General features: G+C 42.5%; 1 protein-coding gene across 1 annotated transcript; it reads left to right on the forward strand.

Moving 5' to 3' along the window:
- Positions 1 to 231: 231 nt before the first annotated feature.
- Positions 232 to 19,492, forward strand: alox12 (arachidonate 12-lipoxygenase). Its single transcript, XM_020491285.2, has 14 exons — positions 232 to 673; positions 3,265 to 3,420; positions 3,566 to 3,767; positions 6,277 to 6,358; positions 6,495 to 6,617; positions 7,221 to 7,327; positions 11,123 to 11,295; positions 15,063 to 15,206; positions 15,344 to 15,547; positions 15,625 to 15,711; positions 15,904 to 16,073; positions 16,489 to 16,711; positions 16,824 to 16,994; positions 17,242 to 19,492. Exons 2-14 carry the CDS (start codon positions 3,274 to 3,276, stop codon positions 17,419 to 17,421), a joined length of 2,013 nt encoding a protein of 670 aa, XP_020346874.2. The 5' UTR covers positions 232 to 673; positions 3,265 to 3,273; the 3' UTR covers positions 17,422 to 19,492.
- The last annotated feature ends 79 nt before the right edge of the window (positions 19,493 to 19,571 follow it).

Raw genomic sequence — 19,571 nt, forward strand, 5'->3', positions numbered from 1 at the left:
TTTTGACTCAGTATTGTGCTTCTCTGTAGGGGTTGTCTGAAGAGAACATCAGATATGACACTAATTATATATAACATAGTGTGTAAACGATTACACAGTAAGTTCAGGAGAGGTGCTTGTTGTGTTGGTTACATATTTTTAGACTAGGTTTTTGCATGATGCCTCAGTGGTCTTTTGTATGCCTTATCTCTCTATGTGCTCATAGAGGTTGGTGTACTTCTCATTTCCTTGTGCTAGAGAGAGAAAGAGAGAGAGAGAGAAGGGAAGAGGTGCCAGAGGGAGGAGGGCATGTAGACATAAAGTGAGAGAGAGAAGCCAAGTCATTAGCTTGGAAACGTGGACAGGTAGTGAGAGGGTGTGAATGAAAGAGGATTTATTTTGAAGTGTAGCAGACTGCTGGTGGATGACTGAACCAGTTGACAGTGGAGTGGACTGACTAACTTTCTGAGTGAGATTTCAGAGAGAGGGAAGAGAGGAGAGAGAAAGGGTTGCTCTGGAGTGAAGAAAATTTGCACTCTACACAAAGAAAGAGAGAGAGTGAGGGAAGAGGAAATAGGGACGGGGGAAGAGTTAGGTACACGGAAATAAACAGGAGAGAGAGAGAGAGAGAGGTGTAGAGAAAAGTGTTCGGAGCCTAACAGTGAATGTTCTATCTTTCCCTAACAGCAGTGAGGTAAGTTCTTCCTTTTGCTGTTATACTGTCTGATGAACAAACTGAACACACATTCTGAGTGGATATGAATGAATGCATTTAGTCTGCAATAGATTACATACGGACTAGATTACATACCTAAGGGAATGCTATAGGAATGCAAGGTATAAAAGTACTGAATTGTAAAGTAGAAAAGTACTGAAATGCAAGGTAGAAAAGTACTGAAATACAAGGTAGAAAAGTACTTGTTTCCAACAAGTTAGTTTGTCAAATTTCTGCCCTGCTGGAGCTCTTCCGGTCAATGTTAAGCACCGTTATTGCGAAGTTGGAAACGTCTAGGAGCAAAAACGGCTCAGCCGTGAAGTGGTAGGCCACACAAGCTCACAGAACGGGAACGCCGACGGCTGAAGCGCGTAGAGCATTAAAGTCGTCTGTCCTTGGTTGCCAACACTCACTACCGAGTTCCAAACTGCCTCTGGAAGCAACATCAGCACAATAACTGTTTTTTTGTCGGGAGCTCCATGAGTTTCCACACAAGCCTAAGATCACCATGTGCAATGCCAAGGTGTCGACTGAAAAATCTGGGTTTGGCGGATGCCAGGAGAACGCTCCCTGCCCGAATGCATAGGGTGCCATTTGGAAGGCAGGCAAAGTGAATAAGTGATATTGCCATAGGGAAATGGCTGGACCGGCTACACGCTGTAAAAAAACCCCAGATAAAAGCACAAGTGCAAACATTAGCTTTAAGTTATGAGTCTTGGGTGCGTTTTTCTCAGCTCACAGTCTCTCCATTGTTTTAGAGCGAGGGGTGCCGTACCTATTGGGTGTGTACTGATAACTGTGTGCCTGACGTAGGCTATTAATCCATGCAAAGTTTCAAAAGTTTATTCGCCACGTACAGGATACAACAGGTAAAACAGTAGAGTTCAATTCTCCCCTTGAGAGCTCTTTCCCAACAATGCAGTGATAATAATGATATAGATAATAATGGAAAATATTTAAAAAATGAAACACATGAACTACAATAAGAGTTAAACTAACATTAGAATGCAAGTATATACAGGTCAGTGCCAGTACCTTATTCAATGTGCAGGGTTACTGGAGGGGTTCAGGTTGGTTTATACATAAAAAGTGACTGCTAGTAGGATATGCATGCAAACCGGGCCAAAAAGCCAAACCTAACACAATATCTGCCAATTAATTTCCAGCAATATTGCCCATCTGTCTGTGTGGTGTGTGCATTTGTCTATCACTCTGTGTGTACCAGTTGATGTGATAACAGTCTTGTGGGTTGACAGAAAAACTTTCCCCAAAAAGTTCTCAATTAGGCCTAAATGTTAACTGCAAAGTAGGCTTACCTGTCAAATGAATCAATTATTTGTATCTATTTTTTTTGTATTGTTATTTGCTAACTTTGCCATGAGATGAGCAGCAGCAGTACAGAACCATTGCTAGACCGGCACACAGACACATTCTTCACTCGCTAGATGTGCAACTGAAGGGCCAGATGGCAAACAAAGGGGAATTACACTCAAAAATCAATTTGTTTGTTTTTTGCCAGACCTAAAAAAAAAATTGGTCTTCTGGTGTGATTTAAGCATGACATGGACTCACAACATCCAAATTCGTTGTTTCTCTATGAACAATTGTAATTTCTAGTGCAAATAATAATCTAAAACCAGGAACAATGTCCCAGATCATTTTGTTTGGGGAAAATACTAAACTGATATCATAGTGCTTAACCCTTAGTTAAGCACGACGCAATGCGGAGTGCCTGGATACAGCCCTTAGCCGTGGTATATTTACCATATACCACAAACCCCCGAGGTGCCTTATTGCTATTATAAACCGGTTAACAACGTAATTAGAGCAGTAAAAATACATGTTTTGTCATACCCGTGGTATACGGTCTGATATACCACAGCTGTCAGCCAATCAGCATTCAGGGCTTGAACCACCCAGTTTATAATAACCATTATTTTACCAGGTATATTGACAGAAAGCACAACCTTCTCTGGTACACTAAGGACCTGGGGGAAGAGTTGCAGGGGAGAGGAGAAAAGAAGAATGTGCCTATTTGAAAGCTCAAAAAATATATATATAGCACGCGACGTTTAATATATATATATTTTTTAAGTAGCTCTCCTGCTAGAAAAGGTTGGAGACACCTGGTCTATGGTGTCTGGGATGATGGAGGTTATGTATGCCATGACCAGCATTTCAAAGCATTTCATGATTACAGATTTTAGTGCTACAGAGAGGTAGTCTATGTCGCAGGTAGCCTTAGAGCTCCTGAGAGCAGGAATGATGGTGGTCAGCTTGAGACATGTCGGGATTATAGACTGCGATAAGGAGAGATTGAAAATGACCATGAAATTGCCTGCCAGCTGGTCTACCTTTAGGCACAGATATAGGATCAGGTTACCCTCCTCAAGTCTTAACCTGAACCATAAGAGGATAAACATTAAACTGACCTGAGATCAGTGTTTGAGGACACACCAACTCCTCAGCCCCTATGCATCACACTCAGAAATGTTCTGACATAGAGCCAACAACCTTAGCCTTGTGTGTGTGTGTGTGTGTGTGTGTGTGTGTGTGCATGCATGTACCAGTGTTTTTAGATGGAGGAATATAAGGTGACAGTTGCTACAGGCACATCAGAGTATTCCGGCACCAATAACTACATATATGTCACCCTGGTTGGAGAGAATGGACAGAGTGAGAGAACAATCCTGGACAACCCTGGACTGGACTTCTGTAGAGGAGCGGTAAGTAGGGCTGTGTTATGCTGTGCGTGTGATCCAAGCGGAGTACAAGGTGTATGTGTGCGCCATTTTTAGGTAGGTTCATATAAAGTGTGTGTGTGTGTGTGTGTGTGTGTGTGTGTGTGTCTCTCCCTCCCTACCCCCCCAGGTGGATGAGTACAAGGTGTGTAGCCCAGCCCCTCTGGGTCCTCTCCTCCTGGTTCGTCTGGAGAAGCAGCGTTACTGGGTAGAGGATAACTGGTTCTGTCGCTATGTCACTGTGGAGCCACCAGGTGGTGGTATAGCCCTCACCTTCCCCTGCTACCGCTGGCTCATAGGAGACGTCAAGGTGGAGATACGAGAAGGCACAGGTAATTAATTGGTAAAGGAAAGAAGTTGCCCCTCAATATACTGCTCAAGTCAGTTTGCGTTTTTTTCCCTTTCGTGTTAAAGGTTATGTTTTGGGGTAAGAAAGCAGATCCTAGATCTGTGTCCTAGATTTGGTCAAACAAAGGGCACGAGTCACCAGAATAGCTTCAATGCACCTTGGCATAGAAATTCCATCATTTGATGTTTAGTTGTTGGTGGTGCAAAACGCTGTCTCAGGGGCTGCTACGAAAATTCCCATAAGTGTTCACACACAGACCTTTCAAAACCCCTATGCTCCTTTGACACCGCTCTTTCAAAGTCACTGAGATCTCTTCTTCTAGCCATGGTACGAAGAATAATGAGCAACTGGGCATTTTTATACATGACCCTAAGCATGATGGGATATTAATTGCTTAATTAACTCTGGAACCACACCTGTGCAAAATGACGCCGGAGGTGAGGGCTGCCGTTTCATCAGCTCTTAACCAACCATGCTATTTTGTTTTGTTATTTTGTGTTGATTGTAACTTGTTTTGTACACAATGTTGCTGCTACTGTCTCTTATGACCGAAAATACATCTTCTGGACATCAGAACTGGGATTTCTCACCTCAAATTGAAGAAGAACTCTCGCTCGTCAAACTATTACGGACCACAAATGGAAGCACAGCCGAGAGCTGCCCAGTGACAGGAGCCTACGAGACGAGCTAAATAAATTCTATGCTCGCTTCGAGGCAGGTAACACTGAAACATGCATGAGAGCATCAGCTGTTCCGGATGACTGTGTAATCACGCTCTCCGCAGCCGATGTGAGTAAGACCTTTAAACAGGTCAACATTCACAAGGCCGCTGGGCCAGACGGATTAACAGGACGTGGACTCTGAGCATGCGCTGACCAATTGACATTTTCGACCTCTCCCTGTCCGAGTCTGTAACACCAACATGTTTCAAGCAGACCACCATAGTCCCTGTACCCAAGAACGCTAAGGTAACCTGCCTAAATGACTACCGACCTGTAGCACTCACATCTGTAGCCATGAAATGCTTTGAAAGGCTGGTCATGGCTCACATCAACACCATTTATCCTGGAAACCCTAGACCCACTCCAACAGATCCACAGATGACGCAATCTATATTGCACTCTACACTGCCCTTTCCCACCTGGACAAAAGGAACATCCATGTGAGAATACTATTCATTGACTACAGCTCAGCGTTCAACACCATAGTGCCCACAAAGCTCATCACTAAGCTAAGGATCCTGGAACTGAACACCTCCCTCTGCAACTGGATCCTGGACTTCCTGACGCTCCCAGGTGGTGAGGGTAGGTAACAACACATCCGCCACACTGATCCCCTCAGGGTACTCCCTGTTTACTCATGACTGCAAGGCCAGGCACAACTCCAACACCATCATTTTCTGATGACACAACAGTGGTAGGCCTGATCACCGAAAACGACGAGACAACCTATAGGGAGGAGGTCAGAGACCTGACCGTTTGATGCAAGGGCAACAACCTCTCCCTCAACGTGATCAAGACAAAGGAGATGATTGTGGACTACAGGAAAAGGAGGACCGAGCACGCCCTCATTCTCATCGACTGGGCAGCAGTGGAGCAGGTTGAGAGCTTCAAGTTCCTTGGTGTCCACATCACCAACAAACTAGCATGGTCCACCAAGACAGTTGTGAAGAGGGCACGACAAATCCTCTCCCCCCCTCAGGAGACTGAAAAGATTTGGCATGGGTCCTCAGATCCTCAAAAGGTTTTATAGCTGCACCATCGAGAGCATCCTGACGGGTTGCATCACTTCCTGGTAAGGCAACTGATCGGCCTCTGACCACAAGGCACTACAGAGGGTAGTGTGAACGGCCCAGTTCATCACTGGGGCCAAGTTTTCTGCCATCCAGGACCTCTATACCAGGTGGTGTCAGTGGAAGGCCCTAAAAATGGTCAAAGACTCCAGCCACCCTAGTCATAGACTGCTCTCCCTGCTACTGCACGGCTAAACAGCTTCTACCCCCAAGTGATAAGACTCCTGAACAGCTAATCAAATAGCTACCCAGATTATTTGCATTGCCCCCCCCTTTCCATGCTGCTGCTAATCTCTTATTTTCTATGCATAGTCACTTTAATAACTCTACCTACATGTACATATTACCTCGACACCGGTGCCCCCCCACAATGACTCTGTATCGGTACCCTCTGTATATAGCCCCGATATTGTTATTCACTGCTGCTCTTTAATGATTTGTTATTCTTATCTCTTACATTTTGGAGGGGAATTTTCTTAACTGCATTGTTGGTTAAGGGCTTGTAAGTAAGCATTTCACTGTAAGGTCCTGTTGTATTCTGCGCATGTGACAAATACAATTGGATTTGATTTGTGTGGAAGCACCTGCGTTCAATATCATTTGTATCCCTCGTTTACTCAAGTGTTCCCTTTACTTTGGCAGTTACCTGTATGTGTGAGTGAGTCATCCCTCTCTCTTGCTGTCTCTCTCCCTCCTTTAGCGAAGAGACTCTGTGACGATACCTCTCTTCAGCTATTGGCTCACAGAAAAGCAGAACTGCAGGAGAGACAAACTATATACAGGTCAGTAAGATTACAGAAATGATGTTACACACCTATTTATGTACACAGTCACAGAAATACGAATGCACACACGCGTCCCAATTCCAATCGCTCCAGAAAGAGAGCCTAGTTCTTACAGTTATGTTTGCTTATCCAGATGGACTGCATGGGCTTCTGGGATTCCCAAGTGTATCGATGCCAAGACCGAAGCAGACCTGCATCAGGACGTACGTTTTGACAGCGAGAAAAGGAGCGACTTTGAGGGTTCCTTACACTATGCGTGAGTTACACACTTTTCTGTGTGATGTTATTCTTACGCATTGACATTTACACATGCTGGTCAAATTTCCCCTAAATCTAATGTAAATCTAATGTAAAATGTCCCTCACCTGCTCAGACATATGTCTTACCCAAATTACGTGTCTCAACTTCCTCCTTTCTTAAAAAAAATATGTTCCATTTCTCTCTCTTTACCCCACCTCACCCCCTCGATCTTTCTCTAACCCCTCTCTCACCCATCACCCCCTCGCTCTACCCTCTCTCTCTCACCCATCACCCCCTCGCTCTACCCTCTCTCTCACCCATCGACCGCTCTCTACCCTCTCTCTCACCCATCGACCGCTCTCTACCCTCTCTCTCTCTCTCACCCATCACCCCCTCGCTCTACCCTCTCTCTCTCACCCATCACCCCCTCGCTCTACCCTCTCTCTCTCACCCATCGACCGCTCTCTACACTCTCTCTCACCCATCGCCCGCTCTCTACCCTCTCTCTCTCTCTCACCCATCCCCCTCGCTCTACCCTCTCTCTCTCACCCATCACCCCCTCGCTCTACCCTCTCTCTCGCACCCATCTCTCCCTCCCTTCCTTCCTTCTCTCTCCAAGTATTCTAGAGCTGTCTCTGAAGAAACTAGCCATCAGGTTTGGAAAGTCATGGGATGATCTGGAGGACTTTAAACGATGCTTCTGGAAACTCAAAAGCCCCATAGCTGGTAGAGTACAGTAAAACAAATATACAATATTTACATTCAGTGCTTTAGCCCTCCCTCCCATCTGCATCAGAGGTGTTATTGGTTGTAGAGTACAGGCCGACACTTTTTATTGCCAGTCTCTTCCTGTTCCTAATCACAGACATTTAGGAAGTGAGGCCTCGGAGTAACAACAGTTTTCACCGAACTTCCGTGTTTCATCTACTGTTTCACATTGCAATATATGTTCATATAAAGTAATTAGGTCAATTTTGAATATTTTAAAGAATTGATTAAATAATTGTTTCATATATGGTAAATTAATTTTCCCACATTACGTATAACACTTCTCTATATTTACTCTCAGTCCTATTATTATACAGTATATCATAAATTGCTTTGGTGCAATTTTCACAAGTATTTTGTACCTTTTTACAATTCTTAGTACAAAACTCAAAACACATCATCAAACAGGAAGTTGTTTCAAAACTCTAAGCACATGTTCAATTGACTAAGTACAACACACAAAATCATACAGTCACTTTTTCACCAAACTTAGTCAGCGTTTCATCTACCGTTTCACATTGCAACACATTTTCATATGAAGTCGTGGCCTTTCACAATGCAACACATTTTCATATGAAGTCGTGACCTTTCACAATGCAACACATTTTCATATGAAGTCGTGACCTTTCACAATGCAACACATTTTCATATGAAGTCGTGACCTTTCACAATGCAACACATTTTCATATGAAGTCGTGACCTTTCACAATGCAACACATTTTCATATGAAGTCGTGACCTTTCACAATGCAACACATTTTCATATGAAGTCGTGACCTTTCACAATGCAACACATTTTCATATGAAGTCGTGACCTTTCACAATGCAACACATTTTCATATGAAGTCGTGGCCTTTCACAATGCAACACATTTTCATATGAAGTCGTGGCCTTTCACAATGCAACACATTTTCATATGAAGTCGTGGCCTTTCACAATGCAACACATTTTCATATGAAGTCGTGGCCTTTCACAATGCAACACATTTTCATATGAAGTCGTGGCCTTTCACAATGCAACACATTTTCATATGAAGTCGTGGCCTTTCACAATGCAACACATTTTCATATGAAGTCGTGACCTTTCACAATGCAACACATTTTCATATGAAGTCGTGACCTTTCACAATGCAACACATTTTCATATGAAGTCGTGGCCTTTCACAATGCAACACATTTTCATATGAAGTCGTGGCCTTTCACAATGCAACACATTTTCATATGAAGTCGTGGCCTTTCACGATGCAACACATTTTCATATGAAGTCGTGGCCTTTCACGATGCAACACATTTTCATATGAAGTCGTGGCCTTTCACGATGCAACACATTTTCATATGAAGTCGTGACCTTTCACAATGCAACACATTTTCATATGAAGTCGTGACCTTTCACAATGCAACACATTTTCATATGAAGTCGTGACCTTTCACAATGCAACACATTTTCATATGAAGTCGTGACCTTTCACAATGCAACACATTTTCATATGAAGTCGTGGCCTTTCACGATGCAACACATTTTAATATGAAGTCGTGGCCTTTCACGATGCAACACATTTTCATATGAAGTCGTGGCCTTTCACGATGCAACACATTTTCATATGAAGTCGTGGCCTTTCACAATGCAACACATTTTCATATGAAGTCGTGGCCTTTCACAATGCAACACATTTTCATATGAAGTCGTGACCTTTGACAATGCAACACATTTTCATATGAAGTCGTGGCCTTTCACAATGCAACACATTTTCATATGAAGTCGTGGCCTTTCACAATGCAACACATTTTCATATGAAGTCGTGGCCTTTCACAATGCAACACATTTTCATATGAAGTCGTGGCCTTTCACAATGCAACACATTTTCATATGAAGTCGTGGCCTTTCACGATGCAACACATTTTCATATGAAGTCGTGGCCTTTCACGATGCAACACATTTTCATATGAAGTCGTGGCCTTTCACGATGCAACACATTTTCATATGAAGTCGTGGCCTTTCACGATGCAACACATTTTCATATGAAGTCGTGGCCTTTCACGATGCAACACATTTTCATATGAAGTCGTGGCCTTTCACGATGCAACACATTTTCATATGAAGTCGTGGCCTTTCACGATGCAACACATTTTCATATGAAGTCGTGGCCTTTCACGATGCAACACATTTTCATATGAAGTCGTGGCCTTTCACAATGCAACACATTTTCATATGAAGTCGAGACCTTTCACAATGCAACACATTTTCATATGAAGTCGTGACCTTTCACAATGCAACACATTTTCATATGAAGTCGTGACCTTTCACGATGCAACACATTTTCATATGAAGTCGTGGCCTTTCACGATGCAACACATTTTCATATGAAGTCGTGGCCTTTCACAATGCAACACATTTTCATATGAAGTCGTGGCCTTTCGCAATGCTCACATTTACTTTTGATACAATTCTCTTTTTTGTTCAAATACATTTTACTATTACTTAACCCGACGCCTCTCGATGATCACCGAAATGTTTTGGTAAACCTATAGTCTACTACAGCTTTTGAGAACTAATTCAAATGTACAGTATGTCTGTAAAATAGAAACATAAGTGTATATATACTCAAATGTACTACTATGATGATTACTTATGATTTTACTTCATAGCAAGTTAAAAAAATAGTTTATTTGATATTCGAATGATCAGAGATGTACTGTATACAAATCAAAGTTTATTGGTTGCGTACACAGATTAGCAGATGTTACAGCAGGTGCAGCGAAATGCTTGTGTTTCTAGCTCCTACAGTGCAGTAATACAATACCACTACGCAAATCGTCCAAAACAAGAAAGAAATACATCCCCTATAAACTAAACACGTGTCCAGTATTGTATTGTACGTAGGTGCTCGTGTTTCTTGGCCCAAGCAAGTCTCTTCTTATTATTGGTGTCCTTTAGTAGTGGTTTCTTTGCAGCAAGTCGACCATGAAGGCCTGATTCACACAGTCTCCTCTGAACAGTTGATGTTGAGATGTGTCTGTTACTTGAACTCTGAAGTATTTATTTGGGCTGCAATTTCTGAGGCTGGTAACTCTAATGAACTTATCCTCTGCAGCAGAGGTAACTCTGGGTCTTCCTTTCCTGTGGCGGTCCTCATGAGAGCCAGTTTCATCATAGCGCTTGATGGTTTTTGCGACTGCAGTTGAAGGAACTTTAAAAGTTCTTGAAATGTTCCGCATTGACTGACCTTGACATCTTAAAGTAATGATGGACTGTCTTTTCTCTTTGCTTATTTGAGCTGTTCTTGCCATAATATGGACTTGGTCTTTTACAAAAATAGAGCTACCTTCTGTATACCACCCCTACCTTGTCACAACACAACTGATTGGCTCAAACGCATTAAGAAGGATAGAAATTCAACAAATGAACTTTTAAGAAGACACACCTGTTAATTGAAATGCATTCCTGGTGACTATCTCATGCAGCTGGTTGAGAGAATGCCAAGAGTGTGCAAAGCGTGGCTATTTGAAGAATCTCAAATATATAACTTTTTTGATTATTATATGATTCCATATGTGTTATTTCATAGTTTTGAGGTCTTCACTATTATTCAACAATGTAGAAAATAGTGAAAATACAGAAAAACCCTTGAATGAGTAGGTGTTCTAAATCTTTTGACCGGTATTGTAGATTATTATATTAAGAAATTATTATTGATACGTTCGGACAGTACTTTTTCATTCTGTGGTTGATTGATTGATTATCCCTATGGTTCCAGAGTACTGTATGGAGCACTGGAAGGAAGATTGGTTCTTTGGGTACCAGTGTCTGAATGGTTCAAACCCCCGCATGATCCAGCGCTGCAAGGAGCTTCCAGGAAACTTCCCCGTTTCTGGGGACATGGTGCAGGGGTCGCTGGCACCCAGGACCACCCTGGACAAGGAGCTCAAGGTGGGGCCCATCTATCTATCTCTGTCTGACCCCCCTAGGGTCCATCTACCTGTCCTTCTGAGTACGTACCAAAATAGCACCCTATTCCCAAAATCGTGCCCTACTTTTCACCAGAGCTCTAATTGCAAAATAGTGTACTTTTGTCCAGAGCCCTATTCCCTACACTCTTAGAAAAAAGGGTTCCAAAAGGGTTCCTTGGCTGTCCCCATAGGAGCACCCTTTTTGGTTCAATGTAGAACCCTTTTGGGTTCCATGTAGAACCCTCTGTGGAAAGGGTTCTACGTGGAACCCAAAAAGGTTCTACCTGGAGCAAAAAAGGGTTCATCTATGGGGACACCTAAAGATCCCTCGTAGGTTCTAGAGAGCACTTTTTTTCTAATAATGTATATAGTGCACTACTTTTAAACAGAGCTCTATTCCCTATATAGTGCACTACTTTTAAACAGAGCTCTATTCCCTATATAGTGCACTACTTTTAAACAGAGCTCTATTCCCTATATAGTGCACTACTTTTAAACAGAGCTCTATTCCCTATATATAGTGCACTACTTTTAAACAGAGCTCTATTCCCTATATAGTGCACTACTTTTAAACAGAGCTCTATTCCCTATATAGTGCACTACTTTTAAACAGAGCTCTATTCCCTATATAGTGCACTACTTTTAAACAGAGCTCTATTCCCTATATAGTGCACTACTTTTAAACAGAGCTCTATTCCCTATATAGTGCACTACTTTTAAACAGAGCTCTATTCCCTATATATAGTGCACTACTTTTAAACAGAGCTCTATTCCCTATATAGTGCACTACTTTTAAACAGAGCTCTATTCCCTATATATAGTGCACTACTTTTAAACAGAGCTCTATTCCCTATATAGTGCACTACTTTTAAACAGAGCTCTATTCCCTATATATAGTGCACTACTTTTAAACAGAGCTCTATTCCCTATATAGTGCACTACTTTTAAACAGAGCTCTATTCCCTATATAGTGCACTACTTTTAAACAGAGCTCTATTCCCTATATAGTGCACTACTTTTAAACAGAGCTCTATTCCCTATATAGTGCACTACTTTTAAACAGAGCTCTATTCCCTATATATAGTGCACTACTTTTAAACAGAGCTCTATTCCCTATATAGTGCACTACTTTTAAACAGAGCTCTATTCCCTATATAGTGCACTACTTTTAAACAGAGCTCTATTCCCTATATAGTGCACTACTTTTAAACAGAGCTCTATTCCCTATATATAGTGCACTACTTTTAAACAGAGCTCTATTCCCTATATAGTGCACTACTTTTAAACAGAGCTCTATTCCCTATATAGTGCACTACTTTTAAACAGAGCTCTATTCCCTATATAGTGCACTACTTTTAAACAGAGCTCTATTCCCTATATAGTGCACTACTTTTAAACAGAGCTCTATTCCCTATATGGGTGACTCTACAGAAGTGGTGTAATTTGCTGTCCCACACCAAAAACATATTTAAAAAACAATTGTCTCCAAACGTAGGACATTTATTTACATCATGATATGTTCTAATTGAATCCAAGGCAATAACAAACATAAGTTAACATAGTACAAAGTAACCGTTTCTACACCTGATTTCCTAAACTTCATGTTTGAAGATAAAGCAATGTAAAAAAGAATATTACACTTTCATTTCAACAGAACATCTTGAGTTGTTCTATTATTACATTGAAAGATACTGATCTAATTATTTGTTTGGGTTATTTTTAAACACCTTTTTGAGGTCACTCCCGAAACACACACTTTAAAAGACTGTAGAATGAAGGTGCCTTAAGCTACAACCCTACAAATACCACCAGGTGATGGGATTTGCACCCCTCTCCAGGATGGCCACATGGTGAGTAGTCTGTCTGCAAACATTTTGGAGAGATTTTGTGAGCAAGTTGGTAAATCTTAATGTATTTTTAAGTGTCACTACGAACATCTAATACAGTTGAAGTCGGAAGTTTACATACACTTAGGTTGGAGTCATTAAAACTCATTTTTCAACCACTCCACAAATTTCTTGTTAACAATCTATAGTTTTGTCGGTTAGGACATCTACTTTGTGCATGACACAAGTAATTTTCCCAACAATTGTTTACAGACAGATTATTTTACTTATAATTCACTGAATCACAATTCCAGTGGGTCAGAAGTTTACATACACTAAGTAGACTGTGCCTTTAAACAGCTTGGAAAATTCCAGAGAATGATGTCATGGCTTTAGAAGCTTCTGACATCATTTGAGTCAATTGGAGGTGTACCTGTGGATGTATTTCAAGGCCTACCTTCAAACTCAGTGCCTCTTCGCTTGACATCATCATCAAAAATTGTAGACCTCCACAAGTCTGGTTCATCCTTGGGAGCAATTTCCAAACGCCTGAAGGTACCACGTTCATCTGTACAAACAATAGCACACAAGTATAAACACCATGAGACCACACAGCTGTCATACCGCTCAGGAAGGAGGTGCGTTCTGTCTCCTAGAGATGAACGTACTTTGGTGCAAAAAGTGTAAATCCCAGAACAACAGCAAAAGACCTTGTGAAGATGCTGGACGAAACAGGTACAAAAGTATCTATATCCACAGTAAAACGAGTCCTATATCGACATAACCTGAAAGGCCGCTCAGAAAGGAAGAAGCCACTCCTCCAAAACTGCCATTAAAAAAAGCCAGACTACGGTTTGCAACTACACATGGGGACAAAGATCGTACTTTTTGGAGAAATGTCCTCTGGTCTGATGAAACACAAATATAACTGTTTGGCCATAATGACCATTGTTATGTTTGGAGGAAAAAGGGGTGGGCTTGCAAGCCGAAGAACACCATCCCAACCATGAAGCACGGGGGTGGCAGCATCATGTTGTGGGGGTGCTTTGCTGCAGGAGGGACTGGTGCACTTCACAAATGTTTCTGTTACTTGAACTCCGTGAAGCATATATTTGGGCTGCAATTTCTGAGGCTGGTAAACTCTAATGAACTTATCCTCTGCAGCAGAGGTAACTCTGGGTCTTCCATTCCTGTGGTGGTCCTCATGAGAGCCAGTTTCATCATAGCGCTTGATGGTTTTTGCGACTGCACTTGAAGAAACTTTCAAGTTCCTGAAATGTTGCGGATTGACTGACCTTCATGTCTTAAAGTAATAATGGACTATCGTTTCTCTTTGCTTATTTGAGCTGTTCTTGCCATAATATGGAATTGGTCTTTTAACCAAATAGGGCTATGTTCTGTATACCACCCCTGCCTTGTCACAACACAACTGATTGGCTCAAACGCATTAAGGAAAGAAATTCTTGAACTTTCTGCCTTTTAAGAAGGCACACCTGTTAATTGAAATGCATTCCAGGTGACTACCTCATAAAGCTGGTTGAGAGAATGCCAATAATCTGCAACGCTGTCATCAAGGCTACTTTGAAGAATCTAAAATATATTTAGATTTGTTTAACACTTCTTTAGTTACTACATGATTCCATGTGTAATTTCATAGTTTGGATTTCTTCACCATTATTCTACAACGTAGAAAATAGTCAAAATAAAGAAAAACCCTTGAATGAGTAGGTGTGTCCAAACTTTTGACTGGTACTGTATATATACATTTACAAAAAAATATATATGGGATTTGGAAATTATGCAGTTGATTACATTGACAGAACTGCAATATTAAAGCTGATCTACCCCCTAAAAAAATACTATCTTAACCCTAGCCTCAGCTGCCTCTACAGATTTTCCGCTCTCCTCCCTTCATCTCTAGGCTGGTAACATCTACTTGATTGACTATGCCATTATGGATGGTGTTCCCACCAATGTAATCAGGGGGAAACCACAGTACATCGCTGCACCTCTGTGTCTACTATATGAGCACCCTGACCAGGGACTCATACCCATTGCCATACAGGTAGGACTGGACACACACATACACATACATACACACACACACACACATACATACATACACACACACACACACACACACACACACACACACACACACACACACACACACACACTTTATTCATCCCTTCTCTTCTCCAGCTAGGACAGACTCCTGGCTTGGACACCCCCATCTTCCTGCCTAATGACCCCCCCCTGGCCTGGCTATTGGCTAAGATTTGGGTCCGTCACTCAGAGTTCCAGGTGTTCCAGTTGCTGTCACACCTGTTGAGAACGCACCTGTTGGTAGAAGTGTTCTGTGTGGCTACGTTACGTCAACTTCCCGCTGTACACCCTGTATACAAGGTAGGAGCGTGTGTGCGTGTATGTGCGCGAGCGTGAACGTGCGTGTGTTGCTGTCTCATCCCCCTCTCTGTCTTTAGCTCCTGGCTCCCCACCTGCGCTACACTCTGGAGATCAACTGCAGGGGACGGACTCAGCTCGTCTCCGCTGACGGCATCTTCAAAAGGGTCAGCTCGCTATTCTCTTATTTGACAATTAATTTTCCCCATTTCACCATATTTTGTAACCCCCCCCCCGAATGTGCGAAATGTCATATAGGGACACAGATAGAAGGACAGCTTTGAAAGTGGTGGACCAGTGGTTCAATTTCCCACCATTGCGGTCTAAGCTGACAGCATCCTCCTGCTCTCTTCCTCCAGGTGGTGTCTACAGGAGGGGAGGGCCTGCTCGTCCTGTCCCAGAGAGAGTACAAGGTCCTGACCTACCGCTCTCTCCAGCCCTGCTGGGACTTCCAACAGCGCGGAGCCACCACGCTCAAAGACTACTTCTACAGGGAGCATAGCCTCATGCTGTGGGACGCCATACACAGGTTTTTACTTATTTTACCCCTATGCGGCTGTCGTCGAAATGGCATCTTATTCCCTATAGGCCCTGGTCAACAGCAGTGCACTAAATGGGGAATAGGGTGCAGAGAGCCACTAAGCTCAGAGACTACTTCTACATGGAACACAGTCTGATGCCGTGGGACGCCATACACAGGTGCAATACCCGTGTGACCACTTCTTTATGACCACAGACACATTGTTTATTAGGTTGTAAGCGGAAAGCAAGGAGGGGACATGCTCTTAGGCCTGGAATATGGACATGCTGAAATTCATATTGGGGAAAATAAGACGTTCTAATCGTTGCAGTATTAACTCCTTTTAATTAGCCTTCTCTTAATATTTATTTCTACCTCACTGTTTGTTTACCTCCTCCCTCCCTCTCTCTCCGACCCTCCATAGTTTTGTCTCAGGGATGATATCTGTGTACTACCAATGTGACAGTGATGTGGTGGAGGACCCTGAGCTACAGACCTGGATAAAGGACATCGCTGAGGAGGGCTTTGTCGATGTCCCCACGTTTGGCTTGTCCAACGAACTCAAAAACAAAGCAGAGCTGGTTACCTTGCTGAGTGTAGCCATCTTCACGAGCACAGCACAGCACGCAGCCACCAACAATGGACAGGTACTTCACAAACACACACACACACACACACACACACACACACCAGGCACGCGAGCAACAAGTACACATGCGCGCACATTTCTATGAACTCACTCCGCTCTCTTTAACATAGTTTGACTGGTGTGCTTGGGTACCCAACACCCCGTGCACCATGCGTCACCCCACGCCAACCGACAAGGATGCTGTTACCATGGAGATGATAATGGACAGCCTGCCTGATGTCAGCCAAACGTGTTTGGAGATGGCGATCACATGGCACCTGGGGCGGCCACAACCTGATGCAGTAAGTTGAAGGGTCACGCTGACGCTAGCTGAGCCCATAGAATTCCAGTCAAACTTGTGAGTAGTTACGCATATTATTTTAAGTGGGGGTGGTACCACCTCAACATACATTTTTGGTTCCATTTCAAAATGCTTTCTCCCGTTTGCTCCAACTGAATGAAACCCTTGTCTCCCACCTCCTTTCGTTCTTTCTCTCCCGCTCTCTCTCTCTCTCTCTCTCTCTTCCACTATCCCCCTCTCTGCTCCAGGTCCCATTGGGTCAGTATCCAGAGCAGTACTTCACTGAGCCCCAGGCCCAGGAGGTGATTGACAGGTTCAGAAAGGAACTGAAGGATATAGAGGAACACATCCTGAGCCAGAACCAGGGACTGGAGCTACCTTACCTCTTCCTCCTGCCCAGTCGCATCGAGAACAGCATTACTATATAGATTAGACCCCAATGTCTTATCATCATTACTTTTTTACTAACTGAGGAGCAGGGCCGGACAATCGCATTTGGGGCCCCGGGGCCCTGCTGAGGAGCATCCCACTGGGCACAGACATCAATTCAACTTCTAGTTTTGATATACAGTTCCAGTCAGAAGTTTGGACACACCTACTCATTCAAGGGCTTTTCTTTACTTTGACTATTTTCTACATTGTAGAATAATAGTAAATACATAAAAACTATGAAATAACACATATGGATTCATGTAGTAACCAACAAAGTGTTAAACAAATTCTTCAAAGTAGCAACCCTTTGCCTTGATGACAGCTTTGCACACTCTTGGCATTCTCTCAACCAGCTTCATAAGGTAGTCACCTGGGATGCATTTCAATTAACAGGTGTACCTTCTTAAAAGTTAATCTGTGGAATTTCTATCTTTCTTAATGTGTTTGAGACAATCAGTTGTGTTGTGACAAGGTATGGGTGGTATACAGAAGGTAGCTCTATTTGGTAAAAGACTAATTCCATATTATGGCAAGAACAGCTTAAATAAGCAAAGAGAAACGGCATAAAGGTCAGTCCAAGAGCAGTCGCAAAAACCATCAAGCGCATGAAACTGGCTCTCATGAGGACCGCCACAGGAAAGGAAGACACACAGTTACACAGTTACCTCTGCTGCAGAGGATACGTTCATTAGAGTTACCAGCGTCAGAAATTGCAGCCCAAATAAATGCTTCAGAGTTCAAGTAACAGATGCATCTCAACAGCAACTGTTCAGAGGAGACTGCGTGAATCAGGCCTTCATGGTCGATTTTACTACCAAACGAATACACCACTATAGGACACCAATGAGAAGTAGAGACTTGCTTGGGCCAAGAAACACAAGCAATGGACATTAAGACCAGTGGAAATCTGTCCTTTGGTCTGATGAGTCCAAATTTGAGATTTTTGGTTCCAACCTCCATGTCTTTGTGAGACGCAGAGTAGGTGAATGGATGATCTCCGCATGTGTGGTTCCCACCATGAAGCATGGAGGAGTGATGGTGTGGGGGTGCTTTACTGGTGACACTGTCTGTGATTTATTTAGAATTCAAGGCACATTTAACCAGCATGGCTACCACAGCATACTGCAGCTATACACCATCCCATCTGGTTTGTGCTTAGTGGGACTATAATTTGTTTACCAGGACAATGATCCAAAACACACCTCCAGGCTTTGTATGGGCTATTTGACCAAGAATGAGATTGATGGAGTGGTGCATCAGATAACCGGGCCTCCACAAACACCCGACCTCAACCCAATTACGATGGTTTAGGATGAGTTGGAGTGAAGAAAAAGCAGCCAACAAGTGCTCAGCATATGTGGGAACTCCTTCAAGGCTGTTGGAAAAGCATTCCTCATGAAACTGGTTGAGAGAATGTCAAGAGTGTGTCAAGAGTGTGTAAAGCTATCAAGGCAAAGGGTGGCTAATTTGAAGAATCTCATAAAACATATTGATTTATTTAACACTTGTTTTTGGTTACTACAAGATTTCATGTGTTATTTCATAGTGTTGATGTCTTCACTATTATTCTACAATGTAGAAAATAGTAAAAAAAATAAAGAAAAACCCTTGAATGAATAGGTGTGTGCAAACTTTTGACTGGTTATGTACATTGGTTGAGTTCTCAACTAACGTGAAATCAACAACAAAAATTCACCATGTCATTGGAGTTAGGTTAAAAGTTGGGTGAAAAAAAGACTAAATGCTGTTACATTGATCGCTTTTTGCAAATCCAATTCGTTTTCCACGTCATCACATTGATTTTGGGGGTTGAAATTATGTGGAAACAACATTGATTCAATGTTTTTGCCCAGGGATAGGCCATCAACTATAGTTCTCCAGCAAACACTGCCTGAACCTTTATCTCAGTTAACCCAGAACTAAAATCCAGATTATGCACCAGGACTAAGGGAGCAGTTGAAATCGGTGAGGGGGATACATTTTGGGGGGATTCTTGTATTGGAATTATATTGAATTCTGCTTATATATAATTACTCTATACCACAATAAACAAAGTTCAAATGCAGATGCTCTGAGATCTTTGAGTGCTTTTGAAATAGCCAATCTCTGCTGTGCTGTATCAGCACAATGGACAGCGCCCTACAAC

This window comes from Oncorhynchus kisutch, linkage group LG9 (genome assembly GCF_002021735.2).
Source record: "Oncorhynchus kisutch isolate 150728-3 linkage group LG9, Okis_V2, whole genome shotgun sequence".
Classification (NCBI taxonomy): domain Eukaryota; kingdom Metazoa; phylum Chordata; class Actinopteri; order Salmoniformes; family Salmonidae; genus Oncorhynchus; species Oncorhynchus kisutch.